General features: G+C 32.3%; 1 protein-coding gene across 1 annotated transcript in view; it reads right to left on the bottom strand.

Annotated features, from left to right (window-relative positions):
• Positions 1-13932, bottom strand: part of LOC118191711 (techylectin-5A-like) — a 28846-nt gene extending 14914 nt beyond the window's left edge. Inside the window, exons 1-4 of the mRNA XM_035362546.2 lie at positions 13916-13932; positions 6760-6911; positions 4409-4584; positions 1750-1855 (exon numbers count right to left, since the gene is read on the bottom strand). Coding sequence (XP_035218437.1) covers positions 1750-1855; positions 4409-4584; positions 6760-6911; positions 13916-13917 — 436 coding nt within the window. The 5' untranslated portion in view covers positions 13918-13932. The remainder of the gene's footprint in view (positions 1-1749; positions 1856-4408; positions 4585-6759; positions 6912-13915) is intronic.
• Positions 13933-14304: the final 372 nt, after the last annotated feature.

Here is a 14304-nt window from a genome sequence, read left to right as displayed (position 1 = left end):
AATAAACTCTCAAAGGTATTGCCAAACTCTCCAAAAACTCAGAAGAGCAATTCAAAACAAGCGCAGAGGAATGTTGAGCTCTAAGATCTTGTTGATTCACGACAACGCCCGGCCCCACACGGCAAATGTCACTCGTAAAGTTCTTGAATCTTTTAAGTGGGAGTTGTTTCCTCATCCGCCGTACAGTCCCGACCTGGCACCGAGCGACTTCCACCTATTCCCAGCAATGAAGAAGTGGCTGGCTATGCAGCGTTTTGATGACGACGCACAGCTGCAAGAAGAGGTAACGAAGTGGTTGAAGGCGCAGGCGGCCGAATTTTTCGACGAAGGAATTTCCAAGCTCGTACATCGCTACGATAAATGCCTTAATTTGTATGGTGACTATGTAGAAAAGTAGTATTTGAGTGTGGCTTTCATCTGTATATAATAAAATTTGTTTCCTATACTTTGTTTATTTTTTTATTCCAAAACGTAATCTACTTTCTGGATAGCCCTCGTATTTTAAAAATTTTTCTTACATATTCATATAATGTTTACATATAATGTTTGAAAAAAAATTGTAATTGATAAATTAGTAAATTATTAACATTTCTAACAAAAGTGTTGATTTTTAAAATTCTTTGAAATTTTGACAATATTTTGCAATTTTGAATTCGGTCTGGAAACGAATTCTCATAATAATCTATGGAAAATAGCATATCTCATAAAGAACAGCATCTAGGAATGGATTCCTTTCGCTGTCTGAGTCATACTTCTGAAAAATATAATAAGTGCATCATTTTTTATTTCCAAAATGTATGAAGGTGTATTTGATAGTGTGAATCCAATATAACTCACTTCTTCCTGAACACCAATAAAATCTCCATTTTTTCTTCGGAAAGGAATTATTTTGGATATAAAACGTTAATGATTTTCTTTATTTTCACAATTGATATTTTTTTACTTCTATGGACATTAGAAATACTGGATATACTTTTCTTTTAACCTTCCGTCAACCTATATACACAGGTAAGAGAGGTAACGTTTTGAGTACAAAAAGGTTTTTAGTGAATAAACCACGAATTACGGTCCCCAATAAAATCTTTGACTATTTTTATAATTATATGTATCTGTCTGTGGGTTTGCCTGTGTGTATATGTATGACGATTTTTTCATCCACTATCATTCGTACACGAAACTTCCAAAAATGTCCTTTTTCCATATTTAAGCTTTCTACATTTATGTGGCTCACCAGCGGCCGAGCGGCAAAGTCGCTGAACACTAGTAGTTCGCTCCGAGGTTCGAATCCCGCAAACGGACTGGCTTTCATTGGCGTTTTCGTGTTTTTCTCCATATTTAATCTGTATATACAGGCCAGTTTCCCTTAGAAAGTCCTCCACGAAGGCATCCCTTCCTTAAGATACTCACTATCCCTCAGATAGACCTCGATGCTTTACCATGATCCCTTACACCATCTACAATGATGTAAAGAATTAATTAGAGTTGGAGTAAAAGTGAACAATTGGAAGCGGCACTTACTTGAAACCCATAAAAAGTTTATTGTCTTAAATAAACAATAAACATATTTTATTTTAGCTTTTATACTTCCACTGAATTTTATTTTGAAGAGGGGTCAAAGTCGATAACACGTTGTTCACATAGATGTACATAAAAGACTCATTTAAGCTAGATCTTACAATCTTTTTCTTATGCATTGAATGTGTTCCATATAAAAATAGATAACTGGAATAGAAATGTGAAAATCTTTACCTAGCCAAAAATCATAGCTGATGTTTCCAAATCCTCTTTTATATTCTTCCCAATCTCCGTAAAACGAATCTGGGGAGCTCCAGGTACTTCCTCTCCTTTGTATAACCTATAAAAAGTAAAAAAAAAAAAAAAAAAAAAAAAAAAAAAAAACAAGATAACTCCTAAAATTAAATATATGCAGTTTAAATGAAAATCTAAATTTTGTGTGCAACAAAAATTAACAAAAAAGAAATGCCTTATAACAACAACAAAAAATAAATAAATAATCTGTAGAAGTTTGCTATCAGAAATTAATTTGTGTTAGTTTTGAATCTAAGTAAAAATCATTGATTTCAGCTACGTTTCATTAAAATATATTCAATATAATTGAACTATAAAGTTTGGTCTTCTTGGGTAACATAAATCAGACGAATTCTTGTAAAAACGAGCGGTTAATTATTGCTAGTCTTGTATGTACCAAAGAAACAGTGAAAGGGTGTAAAGGACCCTTTTATTTGAATCAAATAAAAGTTTAACAGACGACCCCCAACTCGTGCTTACATAAGCCAACAGTTATGGCTTGAATAAAAGGTAATCGATGATTTAAAACTATGATAAGTAAGTTAAACTAACGGCTGCACACTTAGAATAAAGCTTAAGCTGTCTCTGACCTATGTTCGGCAAAATAAGCTTAATCTATGTCGCGAGAATAACACAACGCCGCAGAATACTGTTAATTAAATTAGCAAGATGGCCTTCAAGCAGGCAGAACACGCTCTAATTCTACCCCGTAAAACTTTCCTTAATAAGTATACTTATACTTCCTAATAATAATAAATAGTCTCTTCTTTCCACCTGATTTTAAAATCATGCGAGCTAGAAATTTACATTCTGGCAGGAAAATGGAAATGAGAGCGATATGAAAGAAAATTAACATAAAATAACTGGTTAGAAACTTAAACGTGAACTAATAAAAATAAGAAAAAGAGAATAAAGAATAATGAGAATAAAGAATTTCTTTACATAGTATAGCTTAAATGCTGAAAGGACTCCCTGCCCTTTCAGTAGTCACTAAGAAAGTCGCTTCTAGTCGCTAAGACATTTCCTAAGGTTTTAGGATATTGATTTGAGTCACTAAGGTTTCGGCCTTCCACATGTTACTCGAGAAACAACGATGCGGTAATCCAGCTCCAGCCTAACGTTGTAAAATGTATCTATCTATCCAGTATTATAGAATTCAAAACAGCGTTTATAGGCTTCCGAAACTGCACAGAAAATGTCCGATCCCCAATTCTTCCGGGGTGGAAGGTAGGCCAGAATGGCCTTTTTTTTGATCACAATTGCAAACTGTCTCACTAAGTGTTATATGCGCTTTTAAATGGATTTATATGTAGGTGAATCAATGTCAAAGTTTCGCTTGAACACATGCTGCTCGTTAGTAACACTCTTACTTTCGCAAATTGTAATATGTATCATCTTTGTTGCTGCAGAATGAATGTTCTTTCCGATGTCACTGCCTCTCATTTAATAACTTATTCAAGTAACTTTATTTTATGACTTTTTGAAATCAGGGACTATATTTGTGCTCATTTCCTACTTTCGCAGAAAGCTGTTCCAGATGGAAAGAAATGTTTCTCTGATAAAAGGTGTATTTGTATAGAGTTTTTTATGGAAACAATTATTAAACTTAAATGCTTGAGACAAATACAGTAAATTAACATTGAGACTAATACTGTGCTAGATTGCTATAATATAGTCAATAGCAAAATATATCAGAAAAAGTATTCATATAGAGTATTCTATGGTTGAATTTCGTAATTAGGAGATTATTTATAGTAAATCATTTGCTCGTATTAAACAAATCTTGAAAAATATCAAAGTCACGATCTAATTCTTAATCTTGTTTAAAATATGTAAAACCATCTTATTCAAATGTATTAATTTGATTCTAAACATAAGAAAAATTCATTAAGTTATTAATTATGATTATAGATTGTAAAGCTCTTTAATTGATGATATTTAGTAAAACAAATGTGTTTTAATGGATTTAAATCTTATTGACTAGGTACGTAGTATAACAGACTTTATTATTTAATACTAAGTCTATTCTAAGTATTTCTATTTGTTGTAAAAATTAAACAAGTGCTTCTAAAATACAATATTGTTAATATTGACTGCAGTGTAGTGACTCACGCTAATAGAATCTACATAAAAAATGAAGCTCGAACGCTGCTTACTTACTACGCTGCTGATGTATACTCAACAACTTGTGACTTTATATTTTTATTTTTTTCCCCGTCCTCCAGGTCGGATTAAAAGGAAAGTCTGAATAGCACACGTCGGAGGACATATCTACTGTATAGATAAAAGAATCTGTAAATCTTCATGACTTTCGTTTACATAAAAGTTCTGCATTTAAAAATACGAAAACATGTTTAAAAGCTTTAATATTTTTAAATTTAATTTTAAATAAAACTACGTTTTAACTGATTTAATTTAAATAACCCAATAGATCCTTTTATTTGAGAATTACAATATTATGTATCTCTCACCTAAAAGAGTTGTCTTTCTGGTGGAAAGTGTATTAAAAATCTAAGGATGATCAATTTCAGTCGATATTTAAGAAGGCTATTCTGTATATAAATTGAATTACAACTGAAAAATACAAAAATAAGCATACTATCCATCCTCCTCCATCTGTTTCCATATCGCAGTATACTTCCAGAGATTTGCAAGTTGAGGTGCGGCATCGGGGCCATATTATATACAGTCCACTAATGTTGTGACCTTTCATTCGAAGGTCATAGCAATCAATCGGCTTTTCAGTTAGCTTACAGGAATGGCCATTATTATCTTCTGGAAATACAAAAATCCATTATAATAAATTCTTTTATATGCAGACAGGTTAAATTCAAAAATTATGTAATATTTTTAAGCTTTCGTATTAGTACACAATGTTCTTCAAATTATATTTAGAGAAGGAATCATAATTTAAAGCTGCCATTTCAGAGTGTCATAATATTAGTTCGAATCTGAACTGCTGTATTACGATCATGTAAACATTTCAGATGGCATTTTCATATTTTATTTTCTTCTGTTCTTATAGAAAAGTCTCACTCGTGCACAAAATTAAGAGAATTTGCACATTATGTCGAATTTCTAAAAATTTACTTGTCGGATTTTAATGAAATTGGAATAAATGGGCAGAGAAAGAGATATGCCATTCAAAAGCCATTTTATGTACGCATGATGATGATTAAAGCTCATAGTGCCGACATGTCCAAACTACCCGTTCTGATATCGAACTGAAAGTGATTCTAATATGAGGTTGTTCCCTCTCACAGCCAGACAGGTTCCACAGCGTGACGGCATACTATACAGGAGGCTCTTGAGGAATCTCTATGGCAGTCGCACTCACTTCTTCAGCAGCAAAGCAGTCTTCAACTCCGGGATGGTTCTTGCATATGGTGAGATGAAATTGCTCATTTTAAGAGCGTCTCAGACATGCTATATAGGGTTAAGGTCAGGATATCTAGCTGACCAATCGAAGCACCGAATATTCTCACTTTTCAGGTTATCATTTTCCAGCTGAGCCCTGTGCGGACGAGCGCTGTCGTCCATTAACAGGAACCGAGGATCTACTGCGCTTCTGAAAAGTCGAATATAGGGCTTCCAGATTTCCTTTCCATACCTCACAGCAGTTAGGAATCAAACACATCCAGGGAAATACCGTTGTCCTGCATAATGCCTGCCCAAACCATTACACCTCCACCACTGTAATCATTCTTTTCCCTGATGAAGAAGGAAGAGTAACGTGTTCTAGGCTCTTTTCGGATACAAGTACGCCAAGGATCAGTGTCCGGGATGAATCTCGGCTCATCTGTAAAACGGACATGCTCCACTGAAGGTCTGGCCTAAGGCACATATTGTCTGCAACATACGAAGTGCAATCTCTTGTGTGCTGCAGTGAGTGGGATAAGGATAGCATAGCGGGTTTTATGGTATACAGCCGTAGCTCATGAAACCTTCAAGCAACTGCAGACCGTTGAACTCGGGTTCCAGTGAGAGCATGCAGATCCCATGAGAGTTGTGAAGCTCTAGCAGTCCTAACTAACGATTCTCATTCGTCGTTGTAGAGTTTGGTCGAGCTTGTCCAGGTCTTCTCCATAGGGATATAGTGTTCTGAAATTGTTTCCACAAACTAAAGACGACACTGTGCGTCACGTTGAGCTCTGTAGCCAACTGCGCTTATAATTGGCCTGAGTTTAATCTACCAAAAATTCTCCATTTCATCCCATCATTCATAAGTTCGACGTTTCATATGCAGGCTAAAAAAATGGCTTGTCGTAATTAATTTCGCTAAAAAAGGCTTTAAAAATGACCTTTAAAATTATTTATTTTTTATTTTGATATTTTCTCTAAGCAGATGTATGCCTTTTTGCTAATGGAGTTACAGTACTATTTAGAAAAATTAAAATAGCCATGAAAAAATTATCTTTTTCAGATATTTGCTTTGTACATTATAGGTATTCTGTAAACAGGACAGTGGTCCGATCCCTCAGTTTATTTCTCATCATCACTTCCCTCATTCACAGATAACATTCCTTCAAACCAATTTTGTATAATAACTATTCATACAATGACATTAGAGTGACATATGGGAGGATTAGGGAATAGATTATTCTAGAATTGTCTATGGGTTTCTATTGTTTTACTTTACAAAAGTAAAATGTTACACAACCTCCTAAATAGGATTTTTTTTTATTAAAAGCAGGTTCATTATATGTGACGTTTTCTTGGCAACAGATACTGTTGCCGAGCTACTGTTGCAGGTGCTACATTTGTATAAAATAGATAAACTTTCTAAATAGAAATTAGCTTGGAACGTTTCCTTTTGGCCTTGGATCTTATTGGGTCCAAGGCCATGGGTTCATAATGAAATTATAAATAATGTATGTAAGTATGCGAATGCATCTGTGCTTATTATTCATATAAATTTGGTGCTTTGAATTAGAAAAGACAAAATTTTACCTTGGATGTAACTTTCTTTCGCTTTTGAAATCAAATCTGCAGCTATGTCCAACAGCGCACAAGTTTTCTGATTCCTGGAACATGTGGATGCTTCGTCATCAGCACTGGATGTAACTACGATTGCGAATACAAGCAATAACCAACTGATTTCCCTGGACAGATTTGAATCAGAGCAAAATTAGTGAGAGGTATGAAAATAATATTACGAGTATAAATAAAATCGCTCAAAATGATAAAAATCATACTGCGTTCTTTCATTTAGACCAGGGTTTCTTAAACTGTGCGTCGCGACCCTCAAGGGGGTCTCGGGACCTGCAGCAGGGATTCACCAAAAATTTTAGCAATTTTGATATTTCTTATTATAATAATTTTACAATTACCAAATATTTTTACACAATGTATCTGAAAATAGATAAAGATAAGACAATACAGACAAAGAAAAAAAAAAAAAAAAAAAAAAAACGAAAACGTTTCGATGATGCATTCTTTTTACGCATAAACGCATTTCGACGCCTAAACGTTCATTTTCTTTGCTTTGCACATGACGCTGCCATTTCGTCTGTTACTTATTTCAAATTTTCACGTTGTTCTATGTCTTAAAATTAGAAATTAAAGTTAATGACCTAAAACTACTATAGTATATTACAGTACAAATGAAAAAATTGACAGTTTCACTCACGCGTGTGCCGGCTTTGCGCAATACTTATGGGGTCCTACAAAATTTTTGTAAATATTATGGGGTTCTAGGGGTCACGAAAAAATCTCAGTGATAAAAAGGGGTCGCGACTAAAAAATTTTAAGGAACCCTGATTTAGACTACTTAATTTATTGTGTTACATAACTTGACTATATGAATAAACTCGTGACTTTTCGATCAATTTCTTAGCTGTTTAACCAGTCTAAACAATAAAAAAGCCATTTTAACTTTTGTAGGATTCCCATTGTGTAATTCTAAGTTAACCGATGAATGAGAGAAATCTTAATAACTGATAAGCGAATAATCGCTTGAGTTCGAGTGACAGGAAACAACAAGATAGAAGGGTAAAATAACCCTTTATTATTCCAACTAAAGTTAACAGAACTCCTTCTTGAAGTTGTATAATAAAGCCGACACTCGAGCTTGAAGTTAAGAGACTAAGAATTCAACTAAATTAATCTTAACTAAAGAGATATAGCCGAAGCTATCAAGATTCTAACGGAGTTGGCCCCTTAACGCTAATTGACTTGCGAAAGCCTAAAGTACGACCGAGTGTAACAATAGCTTAAGAGAGAGTAGCCTTAAAAGGCGGACGCGTGCTAACCAGAATCTCTGGTATCTCTCTCTCTCAGACAGTAGAACTTCACGGTTAAATACAGCTCTTCCTCATTAGTATCCAGACGTGATTCTAAAACTACGTTCTGGCCGGAAGTGGTAAATTGAAGTTAAGAAACGATAGGAAAGGAAGTTCAACTCAAAATTTAACTGTTAATAAAATTAGCATAATCCTTACACCTTCCAGTTGCAACTTTTACTAAACTAATTCAACTAAAAGACAGTTTTCTTTGGGCTACGCTCCTTTTATTTTAAGTTATCTCCTAATAATAAATAACTGAACAGCTAAATAAAAGTAAAGCAAATTTGTTTTAAATTATGGAATAAACATAACTAGAGTTATAAAAGAGAATAACTCTTTGCTGATCATTTCGAAAAGCTGAAGTTAGGAGCTGCCAGGAAATTAAAAGTTCATTTGCTGTAGTCAGACACCTGAACTCATTAATTTTAATTAACAAAACAGAATTAAAATTTTCGCTTCCTATAGCTATCAATAAACAAATCATATGACAGCAAGGGAAAGCAGCAAAAACAAGTTAAATTCTGATATAACCTCAACAGCAGCTAACTAATCTTTAAAAAACTGTTTTTATCAATTATTCTAGTGTAAATGCGATTCTTAGCCTCTTTAACATGAATACGAGCCAATTTTTCTTAAAAACCTCATCGTAAAAGCAGCCTTTTTCTCAAGAGATAGTTTTTATGAAAAGGAAGTAAACTAAAAATAAAATTATATCAATTTTGAAGGTTATAAATTCTTGTTCAGTAACAAAGAAGCTTAATCCTAAAAAAGAGTGACTTGTGTCTGATTCCCCTCGAAATAAATGGCCTCTTATTTGAAATATGAGCCAAACTAAGTATAATATAAGTTGAAATATACGCCCAAAACTCTTCCAATATTTTAACGTAACTTTTTAACAACATCATATCGAATCCAATATTTTAACGTAACTTTTTAACAACTTTCGAATAATTTTTCTTTCGAATAATACAAAATTCTTTTCAATAATCAGGGTTAGAAAATAAAAGATATTCATAAAGTATATATAAAACTGTTAAAGTTATTTAAGTTTAAAACTGTTATAAATATATATATATATATATATATATATAACTGTTTAGCTTTAGTATGGATTACACTTCCGTTGTATAACTGTTTTAAATTATTTTTAAGTATCTTAAATTATTTTATGGCATATTTTCTTTTTATAGATTCCTCGCAGCTATGATACGCCACATTCAATGCCATGTGCACTTGACACTTATTTTCTCAGCAGAATTAACAATCCACCTTTTTGCATCCATTCTGCTTAAATCACGACAGTGATGAATTAACCATAATGGTAAAGAGGTGGTGCCCACGTCCTCCGTCACTAAACTAAACTAAACTAAACAGTGATGGTAAACAGAAGATAAATCGCTCAGCTTATTTTACCATTTAAACAGTGTATTGTTAATGGATGATTTAACCCTGTTTACACATTCCAGATTACATATAATTAAATTACTTAATGTTGACGATAAAAACAGTTTTTAAATAACGGACATCAGCTTCTGTAACTACTTTATCCCACTCATTTTCTTTCTCTCTCTTTTTAGTCCGAAGGGGCATTATTAGCCCAGAATGGCTATTAGTCTCGAAACAGCATTTTGCGTCGTTTCACTATAAATGTCGGTTTCACTTTTCAAATCGTTGCCACCAAATATTAGAGCCCTGTATTATATTTAAAGAAATTAAATAATGAAGAATCTGCATGAATGTATGTATGTTTCTCGCATTCTCGAAAACAACGTTCCTAGAGTCATCAAATTCCGAATACCGTAATGCTCCACCCGAATATGGGCACCTGGAAGCCCGAATTTGGAATTTGTTTTGTTGGTCTATTTCATATATTGTAAAACTTTTGCTAATTTTTGATTAGCAAACTCAACGATTTCAAAGGGAGCAACGGAAAGACTCTACTTAATAAAACATTTTTATCTCCAGCGCGCGAGACTGTCTATCGGAAATTCTAAAGATATCCTGTTTTTAAATATTTTTAGCCCAAAGGGAAATTAGATCAAATGCTTTTGAAACGTGTATGTGTAAATGAAAGAAAAAAAAAAAAAAAACGCGTAATATGAAAGCTTTCAAACTTTTTGTTTTCATTCCCAGTAAAACTTTTACTTTATTCTGATGTTTCGTTACAGTAATGTGTCCATTCGTTCTGCTATAAATAAACGTAACTTTTCTCTCACACGAGGCCTAATTAATCCGCACCAAGTAAGCCGGGAAATGATTGTTTTTTATCTTTGTACTTTTAATGGCTCAAAAACAGAATATTTGAATTGCATGTCGTCATTCAGTTTCTTACACTGAAAACTTCAATGATCATAATAATGATACTCGTGTTTATGATTTTGAGAAGGCATAAAATTTAATACCATTCCCCACCAAATCTGCGACTGAAATTACAAAAACAAAAAAATTTATGATAGTTTTTATTAACGACAATTAAGTCAACTTTATCAGATTTCCTGTTTTTCCCTTGTCACTTTATCAAGTTAATAAGAGGATTTCACTTATCAACTCCTTGAGTCCTCCTCATTATTATTTTCCTACATACGTTAGAAGCAAAATCGGGAATTTCCCGAATAACGCTTTAAGATATATGGATGACCTCTAAATTACTGTCTTTAATTCTTCTGAGCTTATGATACTTTGCTGCAGTTTTTGGGCTGTTATTTAAGCAGAATTATTCTGGTTTAAGCTCGATCTTCATAAATCAGTGGTTTAAATTAATCTTATAAAAATAGTTAAAATAAAAGATAGTTAAAATGCTGAAGTTAAATCATAGAATTTGTTCATACTGCAAATAGAAATATTTATTGTCTCATCTATTTGCGATTTTCAGAGATTTCGTTTAATGTTTTCAGTTATTCATAAAAGTTGGCTAAGTCTATCCTGATGATTTCTTGCTTACATTTTTGTTTCCAGAGCATAACCTCACACAGAAGGAGATTAGCTGCTAGTTATCAGTTAAGAAAGAAGTGTATGCTGTAGAAGAAACTTCTGGATTTAACATTAGCTTCTTTTTTCTTCTATTCATATCTCTTTCTTCTAATTCCAGCGGCTAGAAATTTTTCAGCAACTTATGAGATAGAGAACGATATTTACAAAAATTATATTGCAGTGGTAAAAAGATAGTAATATTTATTGTATGCAAAAAAACATTCTGTAAATGTCAATGAAGACTATTAATTTATCCAAGCAAATAACCATAAGAAAGCTGCATAATTAAATAAAAGAGAGAAAGAAGGGGAAATAAGACAAAAAAGGAAAATCTGAAAGGATTCAGATTTTAACAGTCACTTTGTTCTCTTGAGCACGCAGTCTACCAATCTTCTGTTGCACTCACTTCTATTAACCCATTTATTTTTGTCTTTTTAGCTTTATTATTGAGTATCATTTTCTTCTCACTTACGCCACATACAATGCAACAGCAAAATAACAAAAAAAATTTTAACGCAGCATAGCAACATATGTTTAGAATTTCCGATGCAGTGTTATGTGTTTGGCATACATTTTTTTTTTTTTTTTTTTCTGTCTTTTCTCAATTCATCATATCATGTTCGCATACATTTTCCTATTTTTATAAGCCTTTTCTCATTGCATCATATCAGTGTTCAGTGTTCTTAATAAGATGGTTTGCAAAACTTTTTTGTCTTTTTATTATTAACGTTTGTATGTTAAATTTATTAATTAAATATTATATTCTTCTCACTTATGCCACATAAAACTCAACAGCAGAATCACAAAATATTTAAAAACACAGCATCTTTACGTACAGTCTCGCGCGCTGGAGATGAAAATGTTTCATTCCCTACCACTGCTCATTTCTAAATCGATGAGTATATTAATCAAAAGTTCATTAAAGTGTTTCAAAATATGAATTATAAAATTCGTAATTCAAACTTCCGCCTTCTAGATGAGCATGTAAGGATGGAGGATTACATTATTCAAAATTTAATGGCATGCAGATTACTCATTATTTATATGCAGATTTCTCATTATTACATACATGCAGATTCATACATACATCAGATATACTTGCAGATTTCTCATTACTTAATTTCTTTAAAAAATAATACAGGGCGATAATACTTTGTGGCAAGAATTTAAAAAGTGATAGAGCCGTTTACAATGAACAACGCAAAATCCAGTTTCCAGACTAATAGCTCATTCGGGCTAAGGTCTTTCTGGGTTAAAAATATACATTTAAAATGAATATTTTAATAAAAAATCAAATAAATTGTCTAAAATCACTGTACTTTACATGAAGTTGCACGTAGAAGTTAAAAAATAAAATTTCAAGTCAGTTTTATAATTAAAGACTGAACAAAAAAAAGAAAAAATAGTTAATTCAAATCCTAATATAAACAGAATATACATGAATGTGTTGTGTTGTGACTTATCTCACTTGTCTGACAGTAACATCAGAACAAGCCCATGAAATTAATCGCGGCAAGGAGAGCAAGTTTACTCCAGTTGTTGGAAAGAACCTTGACTACCATACAGGTGACAGTACTGCTTCGCTCAGTTTCGCCTCCAATTTTTAATGGAGAGTACCCCGAGAGGGCAGGTTCAAGTGTCTCCCATCCCGCTTTCCCTACCAACGACCTCTTAAGAGGACTTTAGGCTCGCCTTATATTTAGAGTGCCTTCATGCCTCACGGACACTATACATTTACAAACATCCATGCCTTCTCTGGAATTCGAACCTGGGCCCTTCTATACCTTAGTATGTTTCCCTAACCACTGTACCGTCTGGGTGGCGAATATACTTATATAAATGCAATTAAACCTCTTAGTCATGAAGAATATATGTATTTCTGAAAATATTTTAAATAAATGCACAAATATATTCTGTTTATATGTACTGTTCTTTTCAATACTTTAACGTTTCATTACAGTTATTTAAATAAATTTGAAGACACTGTAACAGTTCAATTTTCCTTTTTTTTTATTATTTTATTTCTGAAAAGTTTCTGTAGGTAACTAATAAAAAGTATTGCATAGATTTGATACTGGTTCTGTAAATTGACTTTTCAATTATTTCCAGGTAACTAACGAATTTCTTGAAATATTCAGAATTAAAGAATAAAAAATGTAAAATATAGCAGTATTTAATTTTTTGCAGTAATATTTTTTGTTGTTGTTATTCAGAGGGAAAATGCTACATATAGTATTATTTAGCAAAGAAAGAAAGAATCAAAGATAATGCAATGAATTCTTGAAACTATTTTTTGTTCAATAAAACAAAGAAAAAGTAACACATATACCAATAGCTTACTTTTAAAGTCGTTGTTATTAGCAGTAAACAAGCAGTTAGAAATTAATGATCTAACACTTCTGAATATTTCTTCGCATGAAAAAAAAAAAAAAAAGTCAAAATATAATTTCATAATTACTTTTGAACTGAGAAAGATAAGACAATTACGTTAATTAACCATCATAAGTTGACATTAATTTCAATGAATTTAATACATAAATGACAATATATGTAACAGATTCGGCCTTATGTTAGAAATCTACGTTTTATAAAAGGATAATATTTAAATATATTTAAGTATTTGCTATATTTAGGTACAATAAATAGCAGAATTTAAAATAGTAAACTATTTTCTTTCTATTTTAACATACATGCCCCCCATTAAATACTTTTGCCATAAACTCATACTTCCATTAAGATTTAGATTGTTTGGTATCATATTAGAACTATTTATTCTAGGCATAAACTAAAAAGATAAATACGCCCTCCATGTGTTTTATCAAAGTATAAATAAAATAAAATGAAAAACGTACATTACTTGAGGCCATAATACAAGTGATTTATTTTTCCACGTACTGTTTGAACGGAAAAATTGAGAGATATCGTTAAAATTGTTATTATTTATTCAATAGCACTGCAAGAAAATCTGTTAAAGACAAAAAGATATATATTTTTTGCTCAGTTTTAATGAAATTTCTTTTGAAATTCTTTCATAACATGATGATAAAATTACTACTTACATGATTCTTCGCTTCACCTTCTTGATCTAAACAACAAATAAAGTAGCCTATACAGCGCTTAAGATTAAAAAAGAAAAGAAATTGTGACTTTTGACCAGAAGGATTCTTATCATGATATTACGGATAAAAATGCATCAAACTGTGTCTGATACATATATATCTGCAAGTTACATTAGTTGACC

This window comes from Stegodyphus dumicola, chromosome 10 (assembly GCF_044657685.1).
Source record: "Stegodyphus dumicola isolate Sdum_Otavi_A_Nest chromosome 10, ASM4465768v1".
In the NCBI taxonomy this organism is placed as follows: Eukaryota; Metazoa; Arthropoda; class Arachnida; order Araneae; family Eresidae; genus Stegodyphus; species Stegodyphus dumicola.
The sequence above is the reverse complement of the archived record's forward strand: the minus strand, read 5'-3'. Positions and strand labels throughout refer to the sequence as shown.